This window comes from Apteryx rowi, unplaced genomic scaffold (assembly GCF_003343035.1).
Source record: "Apteryx rowi isolate R43461 unplaced genomic scaffold, aptRow1 scaffold_85, whole genome shotgun sequence".
NCBI classification, from domain to species: Eukaryota; Metazoa; Chordata; class Aves; order Apterygiformes; family Apterygidae; genus Apteryx; species Apteryx rowi.
The window spans coordinates 2,498,113-2,518,838 of NW_020451149.1; the positions used below are offsets into that span (position 1 = coordinate 2,498,113).

The window sequence follows — 20,726 nt, forward strand, 5'->3', positions numbered from 1 at the left end:
TCAGTTCACTTATATAAACTACCTGTCCTCTTCCAACCCCCAAACTATTTTTTTAAAGCTGGTCTCCCATTGGAGATGGATTAGCAAATAAGATAATAGTATGGCATGCTAAACCACATTACAAGATGCAATTCATCCTATCACTACCACTCCTATATGTGTGGCCATACATTAATGTTGTATCAACCTTCTATAATACTTACATGCAATTCATACTGAATGGGGCTGTCTTTCATATCACACCTTTTTTCTCAATTTATTTGCATGTCAGGAAAGTGAGAGTGGAGGGGGAGATAGGATTGTTTAGATTTTATTTATTTAAAACATTCCTAGGATGCAGGCATATCTGCCCAGCAGATGAGAGAGAAAGTGTCAAGAAAAAGCTCTTCCCTCTATTTGCAACAAAATACTGTGCAAAAATGCAAACTCCTGTTTCCTATAAAAAAAATAATGAAAGGCTAGACACTGCATGTGAGTAAGAGTTCATGCTCTTAACCCCATCTGGGTTGTTCAAGGGCAACAGTCACCATCTACAAACCACTCATTTGCATCATTACTGAAAACACACAGCAGTTTCTTTTACGCAAAAAGTAGTAAAAAGGGGAAATAAAAGATAAAGCTGCAAAAATAACTAAATAAAATGCCAAATATTTTCATGATGCCCAAATACTTTCTGTAATTGTCTAAATCTCAGTTAACTGTGTGCTTTTCTAACACCAATTCTGTTTTAACTCATTAACCTTGCTAACTCATAATGTCATATATCATTTTAAAAATTATTTTGCGGTATCTATAAAAGTCCTACTCAAACAATACAGATTTTGTCAGAGAGCTAATAATATGGTGATTTTGAAACTACCAATAACTAGGAAGAATGTGTGCACACAGCTACATGCCAGATGAATGGATGACAACAAAAGCTTTAACACTGCTTTTTTCTCTTCCAGATACTGCTTCCTTATATATTGAACATGACCATATAAGACAAATAGGATTTACTTTATTCTTAGTTCTGTAAAATTTTAATGCTCCTTATTAGCCCTCTCCCTCAATTTTGAAGCAGAGGTTTTCCAGATATACTAAATTTCTTTTAATTCCACAATAATTGGCTTTTCACACTATTTAATTTTGAAGATTAAAATGTACTCTGCATTGACCTTTTGCACATTCAGGAAGCTCATTAACACCCCCCCMCMCACACACACACATTCCTGGTGGAGGGCAGAGAGTTATACAATAGCTATAGAAGTCCAGCCTGCCTGGGAATGGAGCAGGAGGTGTTTGAGTGTATTAGCAAACTCAGGGAAAGGCACAGCTCTGTCAGGATTTCATGGCCTAGAACACCAACCAGACACAGGTGACACTTTCTGAGGGGTTTTCCAGACTTCTTGGTTGGCAAAAGTCACTCCCATCATCAGAGTCATGCTGCCCAAAGCACGCAAGAGCAAGCGGGGCCCAGAAGAGCCCTCGCTGTCATGCCCTATTGTGCAGTGAGCTGCATCAGAATGGCAACTTTGTTTATTAAGTCATCTGCCCCAGGAAAGCTCACGCTCTGCCTTGGTTAATTATTTTCTCCTTGAGTGCTCGATTCACTGATATGTATGGTCAATTATTTCCACAGCTAGATTATTTTTATTAAATTATGCAGCTGCTACAGAACACACTGAGAAATACTTTCTAATATAAATAATATAAAGAAAACTTTCTAATATAAATTAAAGGTTCTCTTTCTTCTACGTACAACAAGTAGCAGCAGGAAAGTTTTCCAGTGCTGGGGACTTACACTTGCAGAGAGCAAGCCACAAAATCTGCATCAATGCACACAGCTGTTTTAAGCACTAGACACTTTTGAACTGGCTTCTTATGACCCTCATGCGTYTCCTTTTTGGAAGTTTGATCTCTAGCACTTACCAGTGTTTTCTAAACTTGTTTACTCAAGTCTTTTGCAACTCTCACACTCTTTCAGAGGTACCCTATCAGCTCTGGATAATGTCTTCCTGTATAAGGTAAACTCTTATTTCATGGCCTCTTCTTGCATTCCCTTTCAGTCTCAAGCATGTGAAGGTTATATTTTCTATCAGCATGAAGCACATTAATCCCCCCCCCGCCCCATTAGTAACTTGTGAGCTTAAAGGTATACATCTGAGTGAGAATTGTGTCATCCAATATCTGTGCTTGTGTGCRCTGTACGGGGTATCTTGTTATAGAAACTGAACAATTAACAGTTGGATATCGAAACCCTCTCCTCTTTTTCTACTCAAGCCCTATTGAGCAAATTGTATTAGCATCCTGGTATTAAAAGGCCATAATAAGAAACAAGCAGAACAAACTGGCTTACTGGTATATGATGGTTTTCCCAGGTTGGGGTTTTATCTATTAAGTCACTGACTAAATTCAGGTGATATACTGTCATCAGCCATAATTAACAGCCTAAATCACAAACTATACTTGCAATTTGGAATAAAAGTCACTCATTGCTGAAATTTATTTATAATCCATCTGCTTTACTCAGGAAGCAAAAGGCTTTTTTCTGTTTCTGCTTTTAAAAAGGCCAAGCACACCAGTAAGAAAACTACAGTATATGCAAAACTTTTAACATCTTGCCATCCCAGCAAAGCAGAGAATATTTGTTTAAATGGCTTTGATATTTCAAACAGGAAGTTTCTAAAGCCCTGTTAATATACAATTCCAACACTTGACCCAGGAAATCCTTTTTTCATAGGTATTGAAATAGTCTCAAAACTGCTCATCCCCTTGCTCCTTTACAGTCTGTGACATGCAATATTGCTGATTTTTACAGGCTCTGTTTTAAGAAAACTATTTAACCTGACACACATTCCCCAAGGAAGACGACGACTGTGCCTACATATAAAATGTGAAAATAACGGGTTAAAAATAGAGAAACGTGCTCCGAGTTATTGGGATGTCCCATCACGCAGCGGACACGCTTTCAATGTTTTCTCAGCATTTTTACACTTTCACAAGCTCAAATCATCCACTTACCCTTCCTTCAAATGCGGTACATTATGTTTGACACTACCTTCTTATTATCAGAAAATTAATCCCATTAAGATTAATTGCCTTGTTTTTCTTCCGTATTCCTGCCATTCTTATTTGTATTGGGATCATCTTTTATGACGGGTGCACACTGACACCTACTGTTTGAAGCAGACGCTGGCCTGGAGGGGATTCACACAGGCCATTCAATTTAGCTCTGCGAATTTAGGCGACTGTCTCTCTGCAGGCTCCTCTACTGGCAGTTGAAATGTTCCTTCAGGGGCCAGTCAGACTGTCCAACTTAAGCTCGTGATTTGAGCTGGAACAGACTGCCTCCCTCCACTGATAACGGGTGCTTCGTGAGAAAAGCCTACTAATTAATGGTATGGAATTGGGGTTCCGAATTTCCCACAACTCTCCCAAATGACAGGAGTCCCTCGGCCCAAGATCTGCACTGCAGCCAGGCAGTGAAAACAGGGGCACCTAATAGCCTTGCTTCTCTTTCCAGCCAGTGCTGATATAACAAAGCACAAAAACATGCAACACACAACCTATTGAAAATTTTTAAAAGGGCCCAACATCCTATGAACCTCAGTAGCTCTTATTGCATGTCCCACCAACACAGAAGTACTCAATGGGAAGGCAGCCAAGCACCTTTCYAAGCAGGCAGTAAGCCCTTGACTAGGGTTTTCAACCTCTCCAGAAAACTGACATGAGAACAAACACAGTAAAACCTCTTACTCAATGTACTACAGCCTAAGAATGCCTGACTTGCATTATATAGAGGAGTCGTCTCATATAACAACCGCTAAATGGGGAAACAGTCAGCTGTGTTAAATACTGCCAACAGGATATCAGGACTTACGGAGAAAAGAAGTACTAAAACAGGTGAAACTGTCCAATGCAGGCCTTGCCCTGCATTCAGGGTTATCTTATGCAGCTTTTGACACTGCTTGTGATGACGGCTCTCATCTCAATGTCATTTTAATGCTCTTCATAGTAACAAGGAGGCTCCACACTACAAAGCTGTTGCTTTTCTTCCCCTTTAGTATCACTCTGGTTTATCTCAGGATGTACTCAACAGCAAACTCCTCTGACACTGTCCACATGACCATTGCCAAATCTAAAGCAGGTAGTCCGCACAAAGCATGACTGTAGATTCCCTGTCTTCTAAAAACTCATTGCACATGTTGAGCAAAAGTGTGCTTACAGGGAATGACTTTGCCAGTTGCTGCTTAATTACCTGAAACTGGATTACTCAGTACGGCTAGCACTCACATTCTTACTTATATATTTAAGAAATCTGTAGGATTGCTCCTTYTATAACAATCTCAGCTCTCTTGTCCTAATGTCCTTCATTATCAAAGGTTTTGGAACACAAATGCCCTTCAGGYATGGCTCTCTAGAACAATCAATCATCCAGTAAGGTTTTCCTCTTCTTTCAACAGTGCAGAAATCTCCTTGCCTGGTACTGAGCACAGCTGAGTGAATAAATTGTCTTCCAAGGAATGGGAAGGATAACCCTAGTCAGCAGCAGSTGACAGGATTCAAACCAAGCAAATACCACAGAAAACCTTTTCGCTAACTGATCAAGCCCATCTCATCCTCACAACTCCTAACAAAAGAAGGTTCCAGCTACAAACTTCCTAATGTTCTGCCTAAATTTATTCATAGCCTGTTGGTATCCATTTTTTCCTCACACCGATATTGTTATTTAACATAAACAATCATTTCCCTCTGTCTCAATACCCAGGGTAAAGATGTGCACCCTGCTCCATTTCTTATGCTAAGTAGGACTTCTGACTGCTTTTCTCCCTCTTGTAAGAGATCTGCCTACTTCTCCAATCATCTTTATAAACCTCCTTTGCACCCAGGGCCATTTGAACATGAGTTACTGAAACTATACGAGGCCTCATCTGAGCCTTGGACAAGAGCATCCATACTTCCTCCCCTTTGTCTACTGAAAAGAATTTGCTTTATATGTTCTCTGACACACAATTACTTCACCTTGTTTATTTTCATCCCCTAGCCTCGTTTCCATCCCCTTATGAACAAGTTATGTCTGTGTCCTCCTCTTCCCCAGCATCTGCAGAAGGTGAATTCCCCTTTCATGTCAGAGATTTTTATTATTGCTCCTGAGATGTAGGACTTTGTTGCCTATGTTATTACATCTTATCCTATTTCTTATTGTACCCCACAGTCATATAGTTTCTCCCAGAGGACACCCCCATTCCCTTGGTATATGTAGGGCCTCCTAAATTTATGCTATAAGCCAAATTCATGAGTACAGTTGTGCTTTTTATGCCAATGGCTTTTAAAGGGGGGGGGGGGGAGGGAAGGAATAAAAAAAGGCCGTGACCCTTAAGGAGCTCCACCAGCAATCTCCTTCCTTTCCTATCAGCAGTACCTATGGATCTCACCCCTTCCTTATCCATCTTTAAGCTCTTGTTCTAATCTCCATTTTCACCACTGGAATCCCATATCTACAGATGGCATCATACGAAACATTTTGCCAAAATCAGACAGATCAGGTACACTCCTGTTTTTCCTCTCTCTTGAAAATCTTATAAAAAAATATTTGGTTGTAGTGGTATCATCTCTCTTGATAAACCTATTGTGCATTTTCCACTTACTCTAATTAGTGCTTACTTCCTCACAGAAAAACAGGGTAATTATTTCTACACTTGGTGATACCTTCCTCAATTTCTTAAAACAACCCCCCCCCAAAAAATAAAAAACAAAAAAAAACAAAAACAAAAAATCTCGCAACCCTAAATCAATGCAATTTTAAAAACCAGTATATCAGTGGGTTTCTAACAGTTCTGATTTAAAGTTAACACTTCAAGCATCTGCCTTATTGCTAAAAATAAAATCAAGGGAAACATCACCATTCCTAGCTGCTATGGTACACTACTAAAGAATCAAGTTTCTGGTTTGAGCCTGACAAAGCTGGTCAATGGACAGACACAATGTTCCTTCCCACTGGCAAAAGCCAAGCATTACGCAGAGTTTGGAAGCTAAACAGCTCTTGTTTCCATCTAATTGGCATATTGCATAATTGTCTATGTGAAACTACTGTATAAATGCAGCAGCAACCTAGCTCTCTGTACATATACATCCATGATTCACTCGCTGCATTACTTGAATAGTATTCAGACTATGTAAGCGTGGCTGGCAGCAATACAAATAGATTTAGTCATTAGACAGTGAAAACAGACATTCAAAGGGGTCCCTACTACTCTGGGGCAACAATAAGAATGTTCAAAGTTGCACAGAAAAAATGTGCCACACACTAGAGTTCTCAGTTGTTGAAGCATCACGAATTGCCCAGCCAGCACTAGCTCTCTTGCCAAATTAACTTCACTTGGCAACCAACCTCAAAAGTACACACTTYTGATGTGTGAAAAATAGCAGCAAGACTTACAAGCTGTTAGTTTTATTTGCAAGCAATTGTGTCTCAGCAATGTTACAAAAGACACAAGCTTGGCACGAAGCCTTATGTCGCAAGGTGTGCTGCTCCCTCTCTGCTYGTATTAGCCATTTCTTCACCTCCCAAATATGTGTTTATTCTCAGCTGTTCCCTTCCTATTTGCAAGATACATTCCCACAGAAGGCCATCCCTTCATTCCAATGGGCGCATTCATCCTCCTTCCTCGTCCTATTATGGCCACACCTCTCGTTAAAGTTTCCTAATGTGTTCCCTCCCTCTCAGAAATTTCCTGGTTTTGATACCAGTTTTCCCAACTCTGCACCTCACTCCCCAGCTCCAAGCCAATCCTGATGAGGCCAGCTGAGCAGATCCCCTTCTGGATCATTTTTCCAGTTCAACACAGACCTGGATTCATTTGTGCTCTAGGGATGTATCAGGCCTCAGCACAGTCCCACATCAGGAAAGTATCCATATCTTTGTTTAACGCAGCCCTATTGAAAAATTAAAGCCTAGAAAGCCAATTCTGTTCTTTTGCACTCCCCAAAGTGACCCACTATTGTAAGGATTAGCATTCATTCTCTTTAAAGGATGAGCTTCTTTTTTAATGATCATTATACTAACAGCTGCAAGAAACCATTCTTTTTGTGTAAAATACCTCAATGTCAATGCAGTGAAATATATGCCTGATGTAGAATAAACAAGATTATTACTGGCATTTGAGACATGTTGATCTCCTGTTGACGAACTGAAAACGTTACTAGCAGCACACCAGTAAAATCTGAAGACATTTCAAACACCAGTTTGGGTACAGACAGAACAGCTATGAGATTCAGCATGGAAAAATGCAAAAAAGGAAATCACAAAAGGGGAAAATGATCGTACAAAAACATACATAAAATAGAAAGCAGAAAGCAATCAACCAGTAATTCTGACAGAGAGTTTGGACAGACAGTTTTAAGCAAAAAACAAGACAGAAATCTAATGGAAGCTTACAATTATCTGAAGGGCACACACAGCAAGAAAAAGAAAGAGGGTGATTATTTTCAGTGGAAAGATATAGGATGGGGATTTAGGTTGGGGAAAATTTGTGACAGTGGAATCTATGCAGCAATATAATAATGTCCCAAAGGTAAAGATGGAATCGCCTTGGACGGCTTGCGATTTTGAAGCACAGATTAAGCAACATCTGTACAAATACACCGCATCAACAGTAAGGTGGACAAGACCATGCAACCAGGCTAGTCCATAAACAGTTCACAGATGAACATTTCTGCACAGTCTTAATAGAAGTTTCCATATTAACAGCAGGTATGAAATGCATACTTTCTGGAGTCTTTGTTAGGAAAATTTTATAAGAAAAAAAAACCCTACAGGGATAAATAGGAATATATGCAAGAGAACTAACAAATACAGGTGATCACTGTAAGAGTTCCAAATATCACTGCTCTCACAAAAAGCACCATAGGGATATCTTTTAATTTCTTTAAACTCTGGAAAGAGCAAAGAATTCAATTATAGTGTTTAGCCCTCCCTCCTCTGCATCCTTTCACTATTAATTGCCCTGGATACTGCTCTTCCACGAAGTATTAATGAAAGCAAGTATTAACGAAGCCTGCTACTGAAGCAAGCAGAGCAAACTTCCACTGATGTCAACAGAATTAGGCCAGTTTTAAAAGCAGTGACTTTGGCCCTCCAATTGGCAAAACAAGAAACACAATTTGTTCAAATGCAGCCAGACTGCCATTCCCTCCGGGCAGGCAATGTGGACTGAGGCACTCTCCTGCTTCTTCTGCGTTGGCTTGGCTGCAGCAGGAGAGCAGTTGCTGTTGGGTTGCTGACTCACCATCTGGTTCCTGGTTTTTCTCTGAACGGCACACGCTGCCAGTTCCTCAAAGCTTGCGGCAAAAATCTCTCTTGTGCCCACAGATTATAAGCTACTTACGATGAGCATCTAAACTACATAATGAACTGAAGAAAAGAGAAAAAGAAAGTCCATCCTCTAATTAAGAATTTACAAGACTGGCATTAAACCCTGAGCCTTGTTTCTAGAAGCAAACTCTTTGTTGAAATCTTTCTGTATCTCTGAAGACTCATTCATCCCACTAGCTGAGCAACGATTACGAAGGTAACAGTAATCTTCAATTTGATTACAGTCTGTTCAGACTTTCTGGCATCATCCCCTCCATTTAATTCTAATAACAAGTCAACCCCACATGGAGAAAAATTAAAACAATTGAGTAAATACCTCAAGTAGAAGGGTGACATAGGCCGTTCGTCTTCTTGGGAACTAAAAACAAAACATATTTTTTAAAGTTAGTGTGCAGCTCTGACTTGCATTTGCAGTTCAGTTATAGCAAAATAATCACTCTTAAGAAGCAGAGATAATAAAAGTGAAATGATATGTCTATCAGATAGGTAGTATTTAAGCCTATTTTGTCCTGTGCTTATACTGAAAGTCATGGAAGAGAGCTTTAAATTACATTCCTTAAATCCCGAGAATCCAACTCATTTTTCAATGTGCACAAATGTAGAACAGATCCACTGCTAGACAGTCAGGAGTCACTCCAGCTCTGCAGCAGTTCAGAGACTATTCCCATAGCAACAATATCACATTTCTGCCAGCAGAACCACGAGGGCCTTTTGCTGTCTGTTGTTCCAGAATTAACAACCTGCCCATAAAAGTGAAAGTGAAGAAAAAACAAATGACATTTTGAGAGACCAAAAAGAAGTAGCTATGTGCATACGCATGCAGCTGAGAATTCCACATCTGAGTTTTATCGTCCTGGTTGAAAGCTGATTTGACTATGCTGAAACCCAGCTAAATTACAGAGGCAAAACAACAGAAACACAGGTCTGACAGTGATGAGTCAAGCCTGTATAAAACTGAATGTATCTGAAGAAGAAAGTATGTTCCTCATGGACTTGAGGAAGCATTTCCCCCCAAGGCTTGAGATCAGGGGCTGCATTTGGTTGGCATGGAGCTCCCCTAACAGGCGTTTCTGTGAACCGATCTGGCTGAAAAATAACTATTTTGCATGTGGCCAGGTCAGGTCGCCCACAGATCAATTCCCTGATCCAGTTCACCATGCAGTTTGTGCCGGCATAAGGATAAGAATGAGCTGTTGGGGTGCTAAAGTTTAAAGGTGTGGTTGAACTGATTAAGTCAATTTAAACCCCTCTGCTAATAAGGGATTCCAACACAAACTTCATGTAATCATTCCACCCAAGTAAAGGGCTGGACTTGCAGCGCATTCAGACCTTGGAATTCTTCAGAGCAGGGAACTTGCCTTCCTCCAAGCACATCGGAAATGCCACTGAAATCAATTTGTCCCCAGAGGACTTTAATTGGGCCTGTGAAAGAGTGCAGGAACTTTGGGAGGAAGGCAGAAAAGAAGATGGGAAGCTGCACAAATTATTTTAAGCAGAAAGGATAACATTTCACATGCACTGGAAATGAAGCATTTCCATACTGTTTTCCCACCATTCAAAAGTCTCTACCAGTGCTCAGCAGTGCAATTTACCACAGATATTCAGCCTCTGATTTTGTCAAGCAGGTCAAAGGGGAATTGACATGATGTGAAGGTACTGATCACTAAGTTCATACAGAGGATGAGAGATTTATCAAGGACACTATGGGTAAGCCTAAATCTGCTTCAAACTCAAATCATTTGGGGGCTTTGATCGCCCTGAAACACTGACCAACTTCAACAGGGATCTGAACTAGATCAAACTTGAATTATTTTTGAAAACTCAGCCTGAATCCATTACTCTTTTGAATTTTAAATAATTGATCACTTTACAACAGCTTTTCTAAATGCAGAATAAAGGCAAAAGGAATGCCATTGTGGATTTAGTAGCTAGAAGATCAAAYACTCAGACATACATATTTTGCAGCTTCCACTGGAGTCAAAAGGAAGCTGTCTAAGCAAGACAAGCTGAAACTGGCCCAGGGCCAGGAAAGCTCTGTGCTCTGATAGTGAGTATAGCCAGAGGCAGATTTCACTGTGGCTTATTTTGAATCCAGCCAATTCTGCACAAGATCCACAAATATGAACGCCAAATTTACCTGTAAATTGGGAGAAGAGGGGGAGGGAAGATGCAGGGAAGAAGGAAGACTGGGAAGGGGTAGAGAGACAAATAGAACAGGACCAAATGAAGCACATCAGGGAAATCGCAAGTGTTATTCCTGCATCATTTTGACTCCTCGCTATAGTGCACAGAGAGGTATATGGACAACAACTGACATCTATGTAAAACACCTCCCATTCACTGTGACAGCACATATATTTTCAGGCCCACTGGAAGCCTGAAATACAGATTCAAGGGTAACACAAAATACCACACCAGAAGGAAGAGAAACTGCTTCTGAAATCAGTGCGGTCTGCCAAGACTTGAAACTCCTTCGTAATGCAACAGTGACAGTGCAATTTTCAGCAGCTCCCTAAGCAGACCAAGAGTAAAGCTGCTACTGGAAACTTTGCTGCCACTTCCACAGGTCTGTCTTGAGCTGCTCGAGCAAGAGTCACTGCACAAGTGAGGCAGCGGAGGAAGGAGCGCCGCRGCAGCCCTCCTCCTCCCATGCTCGCAGCTGGCTCACGCTGATGGAGCAGTGCGCTAAGAAGCATGCAGAGCGCACTTTGCAAAGCTGGCTGAAAGCTGTTGCCTGCAGCAAGGTATGCAACAGTTGACTGCATGTAAACTGAGGTGAGTATCTTCCCTTAGGGTTGTTGTGGGAAGCAGTTACTGCTCTGAAACAGCTTAGAAGAAGCRGAGAGAAATGTGCAAGTGCCCATTATTGCTGCTTTCCAGAAGATGCCCTCCAACAAATGCCCAGGTAAGACCCTTTTCCAGGTACAGGCTCCCCTTGATGGCATACACAACTTCTTAGTTTGTACCTGCAAGTTTTTCTCTTTATTTCTCATTTGCAGGATATTCTTTTTTTAAAGAARCAATAAAAAAACTACTTTAAACTCACAAAGCTACTGGTAACGTTGTTTGCTATGTTCTCTTCATTATGTAATAGCAGTACTTGTAATCCGAATGCAAGTAAGTCCCAATGGCATACAGAAAAAGTGAAAAATAAACCCCATGTGGAAAGAAGTCCATAGTGCTGTCAAGATTTCTGTGCATCAGTGCAACTTCAAATAACATRAAATGCTCTTCTGTATATAAGTGCTAGTTGTCGAATCTACAGCAAACATCTTTTCTATAATAAAAAAAAAATCTTCCTTATCTCAGGGTTTCAATTAACTTCCAAGTCACATAAAACACAATGATACTGAAAAAGCCCAAATAATTTATATTCATGTTCCCACTGGTTGCTTTGACAGATGAGATGGAGTAGCAGTATTCAGTAAGGACTCTGAAACCTCCTGTACTTCCTTCCTTTTCTTCTACAGCAAGTATGATCACTGCTCCACAAGTTGGATTAAGAAAATTTTGTATCTGTACAAAAGGCATTATCCACTCATACAAAGTAACTCATGAACAATAAGTATTTTAAGAATATTAGCTGGGAGCAGGGGAAGCAAACTTTAGAGAAAACAAAATGAAACAATACTAATTTCATTTAGTTCACTGAGTTTCAAAATTTCACGTGATTGATAAAAACTGTAGCTGCGCATAATCTCTCTTATCTGATAGTGCTTTATAAATTTACACATGCAGCTGATACATAGCCGCATCTGTGATGAAGAGCTCCCAGCTAACTAAGCACAAAATCCAGTCTTTTGAGAAAACTGTAAAACCTTTAACTTTAGCAGAACAAAGCAGGTTAACTGAGCAGGTTACTCCATTCTTCCCTAATCATGAACACCAGAGAACCCCTAACATCTTTCCCTAACTAMATGCACCTTAGTCAACTCATCTGTGCAGGCTGGAAAATAAGAGTTGTGCAAATTATGACCACATTTAAACCAGCTGTTCCACATAATTTAGTTTTCCTCAGATGTTAGGCCACTGAGCCCTCCTGCAATCACTTAGCTCACCAGGATTCTGTTTTGATGAAAATATTTTATGAAATAATTTAGTATTAATTTTGTAAGATAATAAACAGTTGTATTTATTTCACACACGAGCACAATTTAGTTCACGGAGAGAAATGAAAATTCTGTGCAAGGGGTTTTAAACCTCTGTATACCTAATTAYATGCTTTGAGATACAGAAGAGACAAGGAAGGAAGAAAAAAAAATGTACAAGATATGAATCATAAAGATCATCAGCTGGTATTACACAAAAAACATAGGCTAGAAATTGGTTTAAAAACTTCCATACGTGACTCTTCTCCACTAACGCTCACACTGATGATGTTTACTGAAAAACAACTGCTTGCTGGTTTTAAAAGCACCTTGTAGCGAAGGGTTTTATTAGTACTGCTAGGAAAGGCTAGGAAGCCTTTCTGCCATGTATCATGTGTCCTTCCAAAAGAAAATGCTAGAAGTCATTAAGAAATGTTTAACATTTAACTGCACTGTTCTTGGGTTGCGCAATTCCTCTCTGGTTAAAGGGATATATGACCTTTACAGAAAGAAAGGAATGCTTAATACTTGGCACAGTGACTTGGCAGACTAAGTTGCTTGTCCACAGCGGGGAGGAGACAAGTCACTCTGAAGCTCATTTCCTATACAGTCTAAATTTCTGCCTTGCCTAGCAAAGAATTTACCCATTAGGCAAGCAGGTTTAGCGATACGATTTTTAAACCTTCAAAGCTTTGTCCAGTTTTATACACACTTTATGGCCAGAAGGCACTGCATATACTTGAGAAGGGATGAAATAATTTAAACAAATCAGGTATTTATTCAGCTAACACTGATGACCTGGCCGGACAGGTGAAAGCAAAATACAGCCATTGCTTTCTTCTCAAACACCCACATAGCTCCCCCAAGCAAAGGGTTTAAATAGAAATGAATGGCTCTTCAATGCAATACCTGGGAGAGCAACTTCTTACGCTAAGGACACCTACAAATCTAGTCATTYCCTTCATGCTAAAAAGCAGAATGAAAAACAAATAAAAAAACCTCTTGCTCTCTTTAAGCTTATTTTACTGGTAAAGAAAGAATATTGTTGTGTTTGTAAGCCCCACTCAGCTAACAAAAAAATCTGTCAGACGGGGAAGAACGCCAGTATCACTGTCCCGTTAGTGTAGTACATCTTATGCTCCTGATTTTTAGGCATTTTTAGCCATGCGTATTTTACAGCATGTATGCAAGGCATCCTGTTTGTCTCTAAAAAGGAAATAGGAAAGTGCTTCAAGCTATGAAGAAGTCTAACTGTTAAATGACAAGCTTGCATCACAGAACCACACAGTAACAGTTTTTTGCCTTCCCTTTTGCAACACGAATGTTGCAGGCAACCGTTTGTCCCATCATGTTCTCAAATAAGTAGTGATGGTTCCCCCCCACGCTTTTTTTTGATGCCTAATATTGCCCCTTCAGCACAAATAAGGGAGCTGGTAAGCCAGTTCAGAGCTGAAGCTATAAAACACCCATTTAGACCGAGAGTTCTCAATTTATCCACATGCATCGCGGGATACCCTAGCACTGCTCTCTGCTCCCAGCCCCCTTGCCAGCCGGCTTGGGGCTGCCCTGAGCTCTCAGGCTGGGTCAGCGGTGGCCCTTCCCACGGTGCTCGGTCCCATTTAACGCGGCACTTCAACCTGCAGACAGCCAAACCTCGAAGGTTTAGGGCCACCTGCCAGTCTCTGGAACAGAGATGCCAGCAGACTTTCTTCCTTTTGTCATGTAAGAAGTTTTACAAAAGCAGAGAGTTTGGAGAGGACCTTATTGACTTTTTACAAACTACTTTTTTTTTTTTTTTTTAAGGTGCTAATAGGCCTATTTTATTTGCACTTAATTATCACCGGTTCTTCCCTCCTGGTTTCCTGGCACTGGAATCTCTATTGTAAAATTAACACTGCTTTCTCACTGCATGTCTCTTTCCAAAAGTTAAATAGAAGATTTACTTGCTTAAATTAAAAAATATGTATTTTTTACAATCATAAAAATGTATTTTGACTCAAATGTCAACATTTTGCACCGGAGATGAAGGGCCTACATGCTGGCAGGGTTATGCTGCTCAGCCAAGGTCATGTTTTCCTACTGCCTTGCCATAGGCTCTATTTGTTCTGTCCTCAAAAGTTAGATAGAGCAATGGCTCTCTTTCTATTCCACCACAGCTATTGTGGACTTTAAAAGAAATTAATTATTTTTTAGTGACAGTACTTTTTTCATGCAATGAGACTGTTGTTTCTAATTTTAGCACAAACAAAAAGCCATTGAAAATTCAGTGTTAATCAGGTTACTAATGATATCAAAAGCTAATACAACTTTCTGGGGGAGGAGAAGGAAGGCTACATTTGGGTTACTTGTTAAGGCTTCAAAGACAACTTGCTCTCGTTTTCTTCTCACCATGCAGAACAACCATGCCATCTCTGTTTAACAGGCAGCACCATTTTTGCATTTGCAATGGATTTTAACAGTACTTATTTATTTGCTTATTTTGAGATTCAGCAATAACAACATCAAAAACAACTTCAAGGAAGCCATGATTTTGAGGGCACAGTGGTACTTTTATGCTGAATATCTTATGCACAATTTTTCAGTGTTTCTTTTTTTCCCCAAGTGGACTTGGGGAAAAGTATACTTTTACATTTTAAGTGACAAGTACAAGATTGAAACTGCCCATGAAGATTTATTGTATATTTAATTTCTCAATATAATTATTTAATCATACTTTGTGCTTAGCGGGTAAAAGGTAATGTTTTTGCAAATGAGAAATAGCAAACAATATACAGTTCTTCCTCCAAATAAAGCAACAGGTACGTTACGCAAAAGAAGAAAGTAACATCCTTGATGCAAGAGCAACCATAAATTTAATCTAACATGATAACACTGTGATTACTATAATGGTCATCATTAAAAGTCAGCACTTACCATCAACTGTTGAGTAATGCCACCCTTGTTCTATACCCTTAAACAGAGGGGGAGGGAGGAGGAATGCCCTCAATAGTAACTGTTGCAGAACAAACAAGTGTTTAACAGCCAATTCTCTTCTCTGTGAGAGAATTTATTTCCATGCAAGCATTTTAATTTACCCTGAAGAACAACTTTTATATTCAAGACATAACATGTGCTGTTTCGGATATTTATCTCCAGTCTTCCCTATAGTTACACTTATGCCTGATCATATTTACCACTGAAATCAAGTTAAGCTCATGCTTAAGTAGCTACTCAAGCTACTCACCAAATGAGCCACATGTCAAAATATTAGGCTGACAATCAGGCTTCTTTATTCTGAACTTTCCCCTCACATACTGTGCAAAACATCTCCAGTAACGTGGGCAGGAGTGGATTAGTATTGGTTTAAATATTAATCTCCAAAGAATCCTTCTGTCTTCCCTACACCAGTTTCTTCATCGATGTTTTTCCTGAAGGTCTCTCAACTAAGTTATGTCTTAAGCCTGCGAGATCACAGCATGTGGCAATACGATTGCAGGGCAGTAGAAAGAGACCTGTTCAAGGGAGAATTCCCTATTAACCTTTCCAAAAGCACAAGCTTCTATGTCCTGTTTCATCTCAAAATGCCAATGTTACTCTTTTATAAAGACAAGTTGAAGTGCATGTGAAGGATCACACATCTGAGGAGAGTGCATTATTTATTATTCTAGTTTCCACAGCAAAGGTTAAGGCATGAGCACCTAAGTCTAGAGTGGAAGCCTTTTAATTCTAGGAAGAGCTAGCATACAGTACAGCCAGACAAACTGGGACTACACTACATTATCCACATGCATAACTATGCAGTCTGCGCATGAGGGAGCAGGAAGATTTAGGCATGTAACCTTAACCGAAAAAATACACTTCTGTCATGCTCAGAGAGTTCTGTGGAAAGACATTTTGCTTACGTCCTCCCATTTCGAAGCAACATCAGGGAAGCACAGGCTATGCCAYGGTACAATGAAATGAGTGGAACTTCTCCCTGATAAATGCCGCTGCAAGCAAAAAGCTGATTTTACATTTATATTAACATATCTGAATCTGTGGGAACCTCTGACAGTATAATTTTGTATAATTATTTTCTACTCACTTTCCTCCTGGATTACAAATATGTTTGTCTTTTATAAAATGATGTCAATGTTAAACAGTTTGCTTTGGTTGTTTTACTTCTTAAACTAGTTGGGGCTTATGATGAAAGACAGGGCAGTGTCTTTTGTTCTGCTTGTTGTTTGGCAACAGTTCTCCCTAGGATAAAACTAGAAAATGGGTCAGAAAGAGGCGGAAGGAATGTACCAGCCAAAGTCTCACCTTTTCTCAGAATTTAACAGTGTGAAGTTGCATAACACACACATACCTGTTGCATTATAATGGTGAAGAACTGTTACTAGGTAACCAGTGATTTGGGTTTCAGGATTGTTTGTTACAAGCTTGCAGGCTTCAAATAAAGATATCTAGGAGCCCAATTTCTCAGCACAACGTGCAGATTTTCTTGCTTAATCAGGGGGACACCATGGAGGGAAACGCCACAGAAAAATTCCACATCAGTTTCCTCTTATAGTCAGAGGCGCCCACCCAATGGCACCCATGGAAAGCTTCCACAGGCTTTTACAGGCATCAAGTCACAGCTGCTAGAAGACAGAGCATCTATCTGATCAAATCTGAGCCTGGAAGACCAAAAGTTCGTATAGCATTTTGTAGTACGATGTGATTATGACTTCAGCAAGACCAGGACCACACGTATGAATTTCTTTTAATTTCTCCACCAGAAAAAAAAATGATACAAGTTGTCTCCCCTCTCAGAGGGGGATATTCTAGAACATACTTCATTAACATTTGTAAAGCACTCCAAGTGCTTTAGATAGAAAGTGATAACAAAGTCCAAAGGATTGGAATTATTTACAATATAACTTTACACACACAAGTGTTCACTAATCTCTTAAAGAGAGCACAGTCCCAGTTCCAAAAAGAAGAAAACACAGTGGATTAGAAATGGTGTTCTCAGCTAAAATATTCAGTCATCATAAAGGGCCCCAAACAAATAAACCAGTAAGGTAAATTAAACAATCCCAGTGATGACTGCAAACGAGACAGTCCATGCAGACAACTGCTGCTGCACAGATTAGAAACAGATCAGTCACTCTCACTACTTCTGTCAGATGCACATTCTGAAAATATTTGTGATGGTTTCATTTTTTCCTCACAGTTGATTTGCTTCAGCAAAGTGCAACACAGCAGCAACCCCTGGTCACCAACAAGGCCTAAGCATGTACCCGGCCTTCTTATCTCCTACAGAAACTGACAGATGAGATGTGCAAAGGCAGCCACAGGTTTCAGCTTCACAGAGTTTCTTTAGATCTACAATGCATTAAGCTAGAATAAACAAGCTAAAATACAAATCAACAGTATTAGCAAGACTATAACTAAGAATCTAGGTTATTAAACTAGGCTGATGCTATTCAGAAAACATATTAGCCTATTAGTAATAAAAGAGACAATCACTGGTGGATAGGTTGTTTGAAAACCAGGAATGTAACCATTGTGCTTTTTACGGTGTTTGGGCAATACGGTCCATATTGCAGTAGAGGGTTCAGCATATTCAACCTTCCACCTCCTGCCCTGCAATGAAACATAACCCTGATGTCCCTATTGTCACTCCCTCACAGCAGGCCACCGTATCCCACCATGTGCCATTCCACAGACCTCTATATATAGAATGAAATGACACTGTATAGCACATATGGCTCTGTTCAAGCACATCATATGATTATCAGGAAGACAGACTCACAGCATACAGATACCATGGTAGATACCATGCTTCACTATTCTCACAATAAATGCTATTTAAATCTCACATTCACTTAAACAGGAGCATTTCTCCCTCTCCCGAGTTTTATGCAATGACCACGCAGACAGACGTTGCTATTACTTCAGCACACAAGGGCTCCTGCAGCAGACCCAGCAGAGCCAGCTTGGGGCCCAAACGGAGTACAGTGCGTGGCACCCGGGCAGTACTGACGGGACAGGGTCTAGCTGCACAGGAGTGGAACCCAGTGTGATTACTGCTGGCAGCGTATGCCCTTTCTTGGCAGGGGAAGATGGACATCCACAGCTCAGAAAGTTGCCCTGAGAGGCAGCACCTGCAGGTTGCCGCTCGTCTGCTTTAGATCCTGCCAATAGGAACTGTGCAGTGCTAGTTGTCTGGAAGTCTCTAGGGGAGGCCAGGCCATGCCTTACTGTGGTGAACTAACTTGACAAGGATACCCTCCACTGGAATTACAGCATCAACCTATCTACCTCACAGTAACCACAAGCAATTGCTATCCACTCTTGATACTACAGGGGTATGAGTAACCATTACCAGGGATCATGCCTTCTAAAGCAAAAAAAAACCCCCAAAGCCAAGAAGACCCTCCTCAGCAGCAAAACCATACTCTAAGAAGGGAGGAGACAATGTTCTAAGGAGGAAAATAGAAAAAAAGGTGCAATCTGGAGAATGCTGCTGTAAAGGAATCCGGGAGTCTGCACTTGTCTGCCCCTAGGTCAAAAGCAAATTAGGCGCTAAAAGTATAGCATATACATATTAAAAATAAATCGAGATGGAAAAGAAGCCAGAATTTTGTAAATTACTTTTCTGTAACTGCAAGGTTAACATAATTCTGCACCATATTCAAATTTTCATGGAAGTTTCAGAACAATCTTCAAGTACTGAGTGCATTTCTAACTGATGGAGAGTTAATCCTTTCAACAATAAAAACAAAGAATCTAATTAAGGCTACCCTGTGAAATCTATCTTCCCCTGGGGTGAATACATTTAGTCAAGAGCACAATAACAACCACTTGTTCTGACAGCAGCTACAAGCCAGATCCCCTGGAACTCAAAAAGGTTTGTTTTTTTTTAAAAAAAAAGTGAGATTGGCCCTTCAGATAGGTACAATGCACTATGACTACTTGTTTAAGTCATTCAAGCAGTATTCCTGTTTCTCTGCAGTCACCAATATGGAAGCCTCATGACTGCATTACTACAAAACAGACTTCCTCTACATCTATCTGCAAAGGACAGTGTGTTTTATCAAGACAATAACAGTTTGGATGGCAATTTTAGTTATTATTTTATCCTGTTCAAGTGAACAGCAACTTCATAGCTTCTGGTGAAACAGCACCACTACGGTACTGTAAAAGCATACTAAATTACTTATTTACTGTTTTGTAGATTACATAAGGATCAACATTCACCCTGTTTTAATAAGATTAAGAAGGAAGAGAATGTGTAATTTTGAGAACTGACAGAGCAACCAGTAAAAATATTTAATGACACAGTAAAAGGAATGCATACWGTCCCCTCCCCACAAGGTGGGCTGTGCACTGCCATTTGAAAAGCCTCGTTGCAGCTATCCTTATGATGTTCTGCACTGAGTACACACCAACACAGGTATATATTCATAGCTGGTGCTGGAGAGAGGTGTGTCTCAGCACTGCGGAAACAAAACAGCCCTTTTCTTCTGAAAACCAAACCTCTCTTCCACGCTTTTCAGGCAACTGCAAAAAAAAGACCACACTCGCTATTTAAGCGGACAAATGTCTGTAGGGTACATACAGGGACATGTCTGGCTAGGATCTGCTGGGCCAGCCAGTCCATGTCCTCTACTGCATTACAGYCCTCTGCTGCAGTAAAGCGATGGGGAACCCCTGCCTGCTCTCAGGGAGGGAAAGGTTTGCAAGGTGCACTGAGCACTCAGCACCCAGCTCCCACGGACAGGCAATGGCACTGGAGCACCTACTTCCCTATAGTCCTCTGAAGTGCTCTAACCCCACAGCTGGCTCCCCTCAAGAAAAGGGCTGCAGTGATTAGAGAGCACTACACCCGCCCCATCGATCCGTACAAAGAAACTACAGTTATCCTCCAAAGCCTCGTTAATAAATCGACTTGCTGCACTTCCCCAGGGTGGCCGGGGGCCAGGGCAGCCCGCCCGGAGCGGTGCCGCCCCTTCCCAGCCAGGCCCCGCTCCCCGGCAGCTTTCACGCCGCCACATCTGCTCCCGAGGGGCAGAGGCGTCCGGGCGAGCACAGCAGTTTGCACCGAGCTCGTCGGCAATAAAGGCGAGCAGCACCCGCGCCCCCGCGCCTTCCCCCGAAGGGAGCCCCAGCGCAGCCCCACAAGCCCCCAGCTGCCCCCGGACGCCGTGCTGGCGGCACGCGGCAGCGGCGCCGGCCGACCGGCAGGCACGTACCTCTGCAGGGGCAGGATCTCGCAGGCCATGCTGGTCATGGGCCCCGCGGCAGCCCCCCGCCGCGCCGCCTCGCCCCGCGGC

The 20,726-nt window shown here is 41.1% G+C and overlaps 1 protein-coding gene across 13 annotated transcripts in view; it reads right to left on the minus strand.

Annotated features, from left to right (window-relative positions):
* The window catches only part of FAM13A (family with sequence similarity 13 member A), a 139,498-nt gene that overhangs the window by 47,265 nt on the left and 71,507 nt on the right, over positions 1–20,726 (minus strand). For 12 of the 13 annotated variants that reach the window (XM_026090142.1, XM_026090147.1, XM_026090141.1 and 9 more), the window contains one exon: positions 8,673–8,714. In XM_026090142.1, the coding sequence (XP_025945927.1) occupies positions 8,673–8,714 (42 nt within the window). Of the gene's footprint in view, positions 1–8,672; positions 8,715–20,645; positions 20,700–20,726 lie in introns of those variants that run through there. The other variant, XM_026090154.1, reaches the window with a different exon arrangement.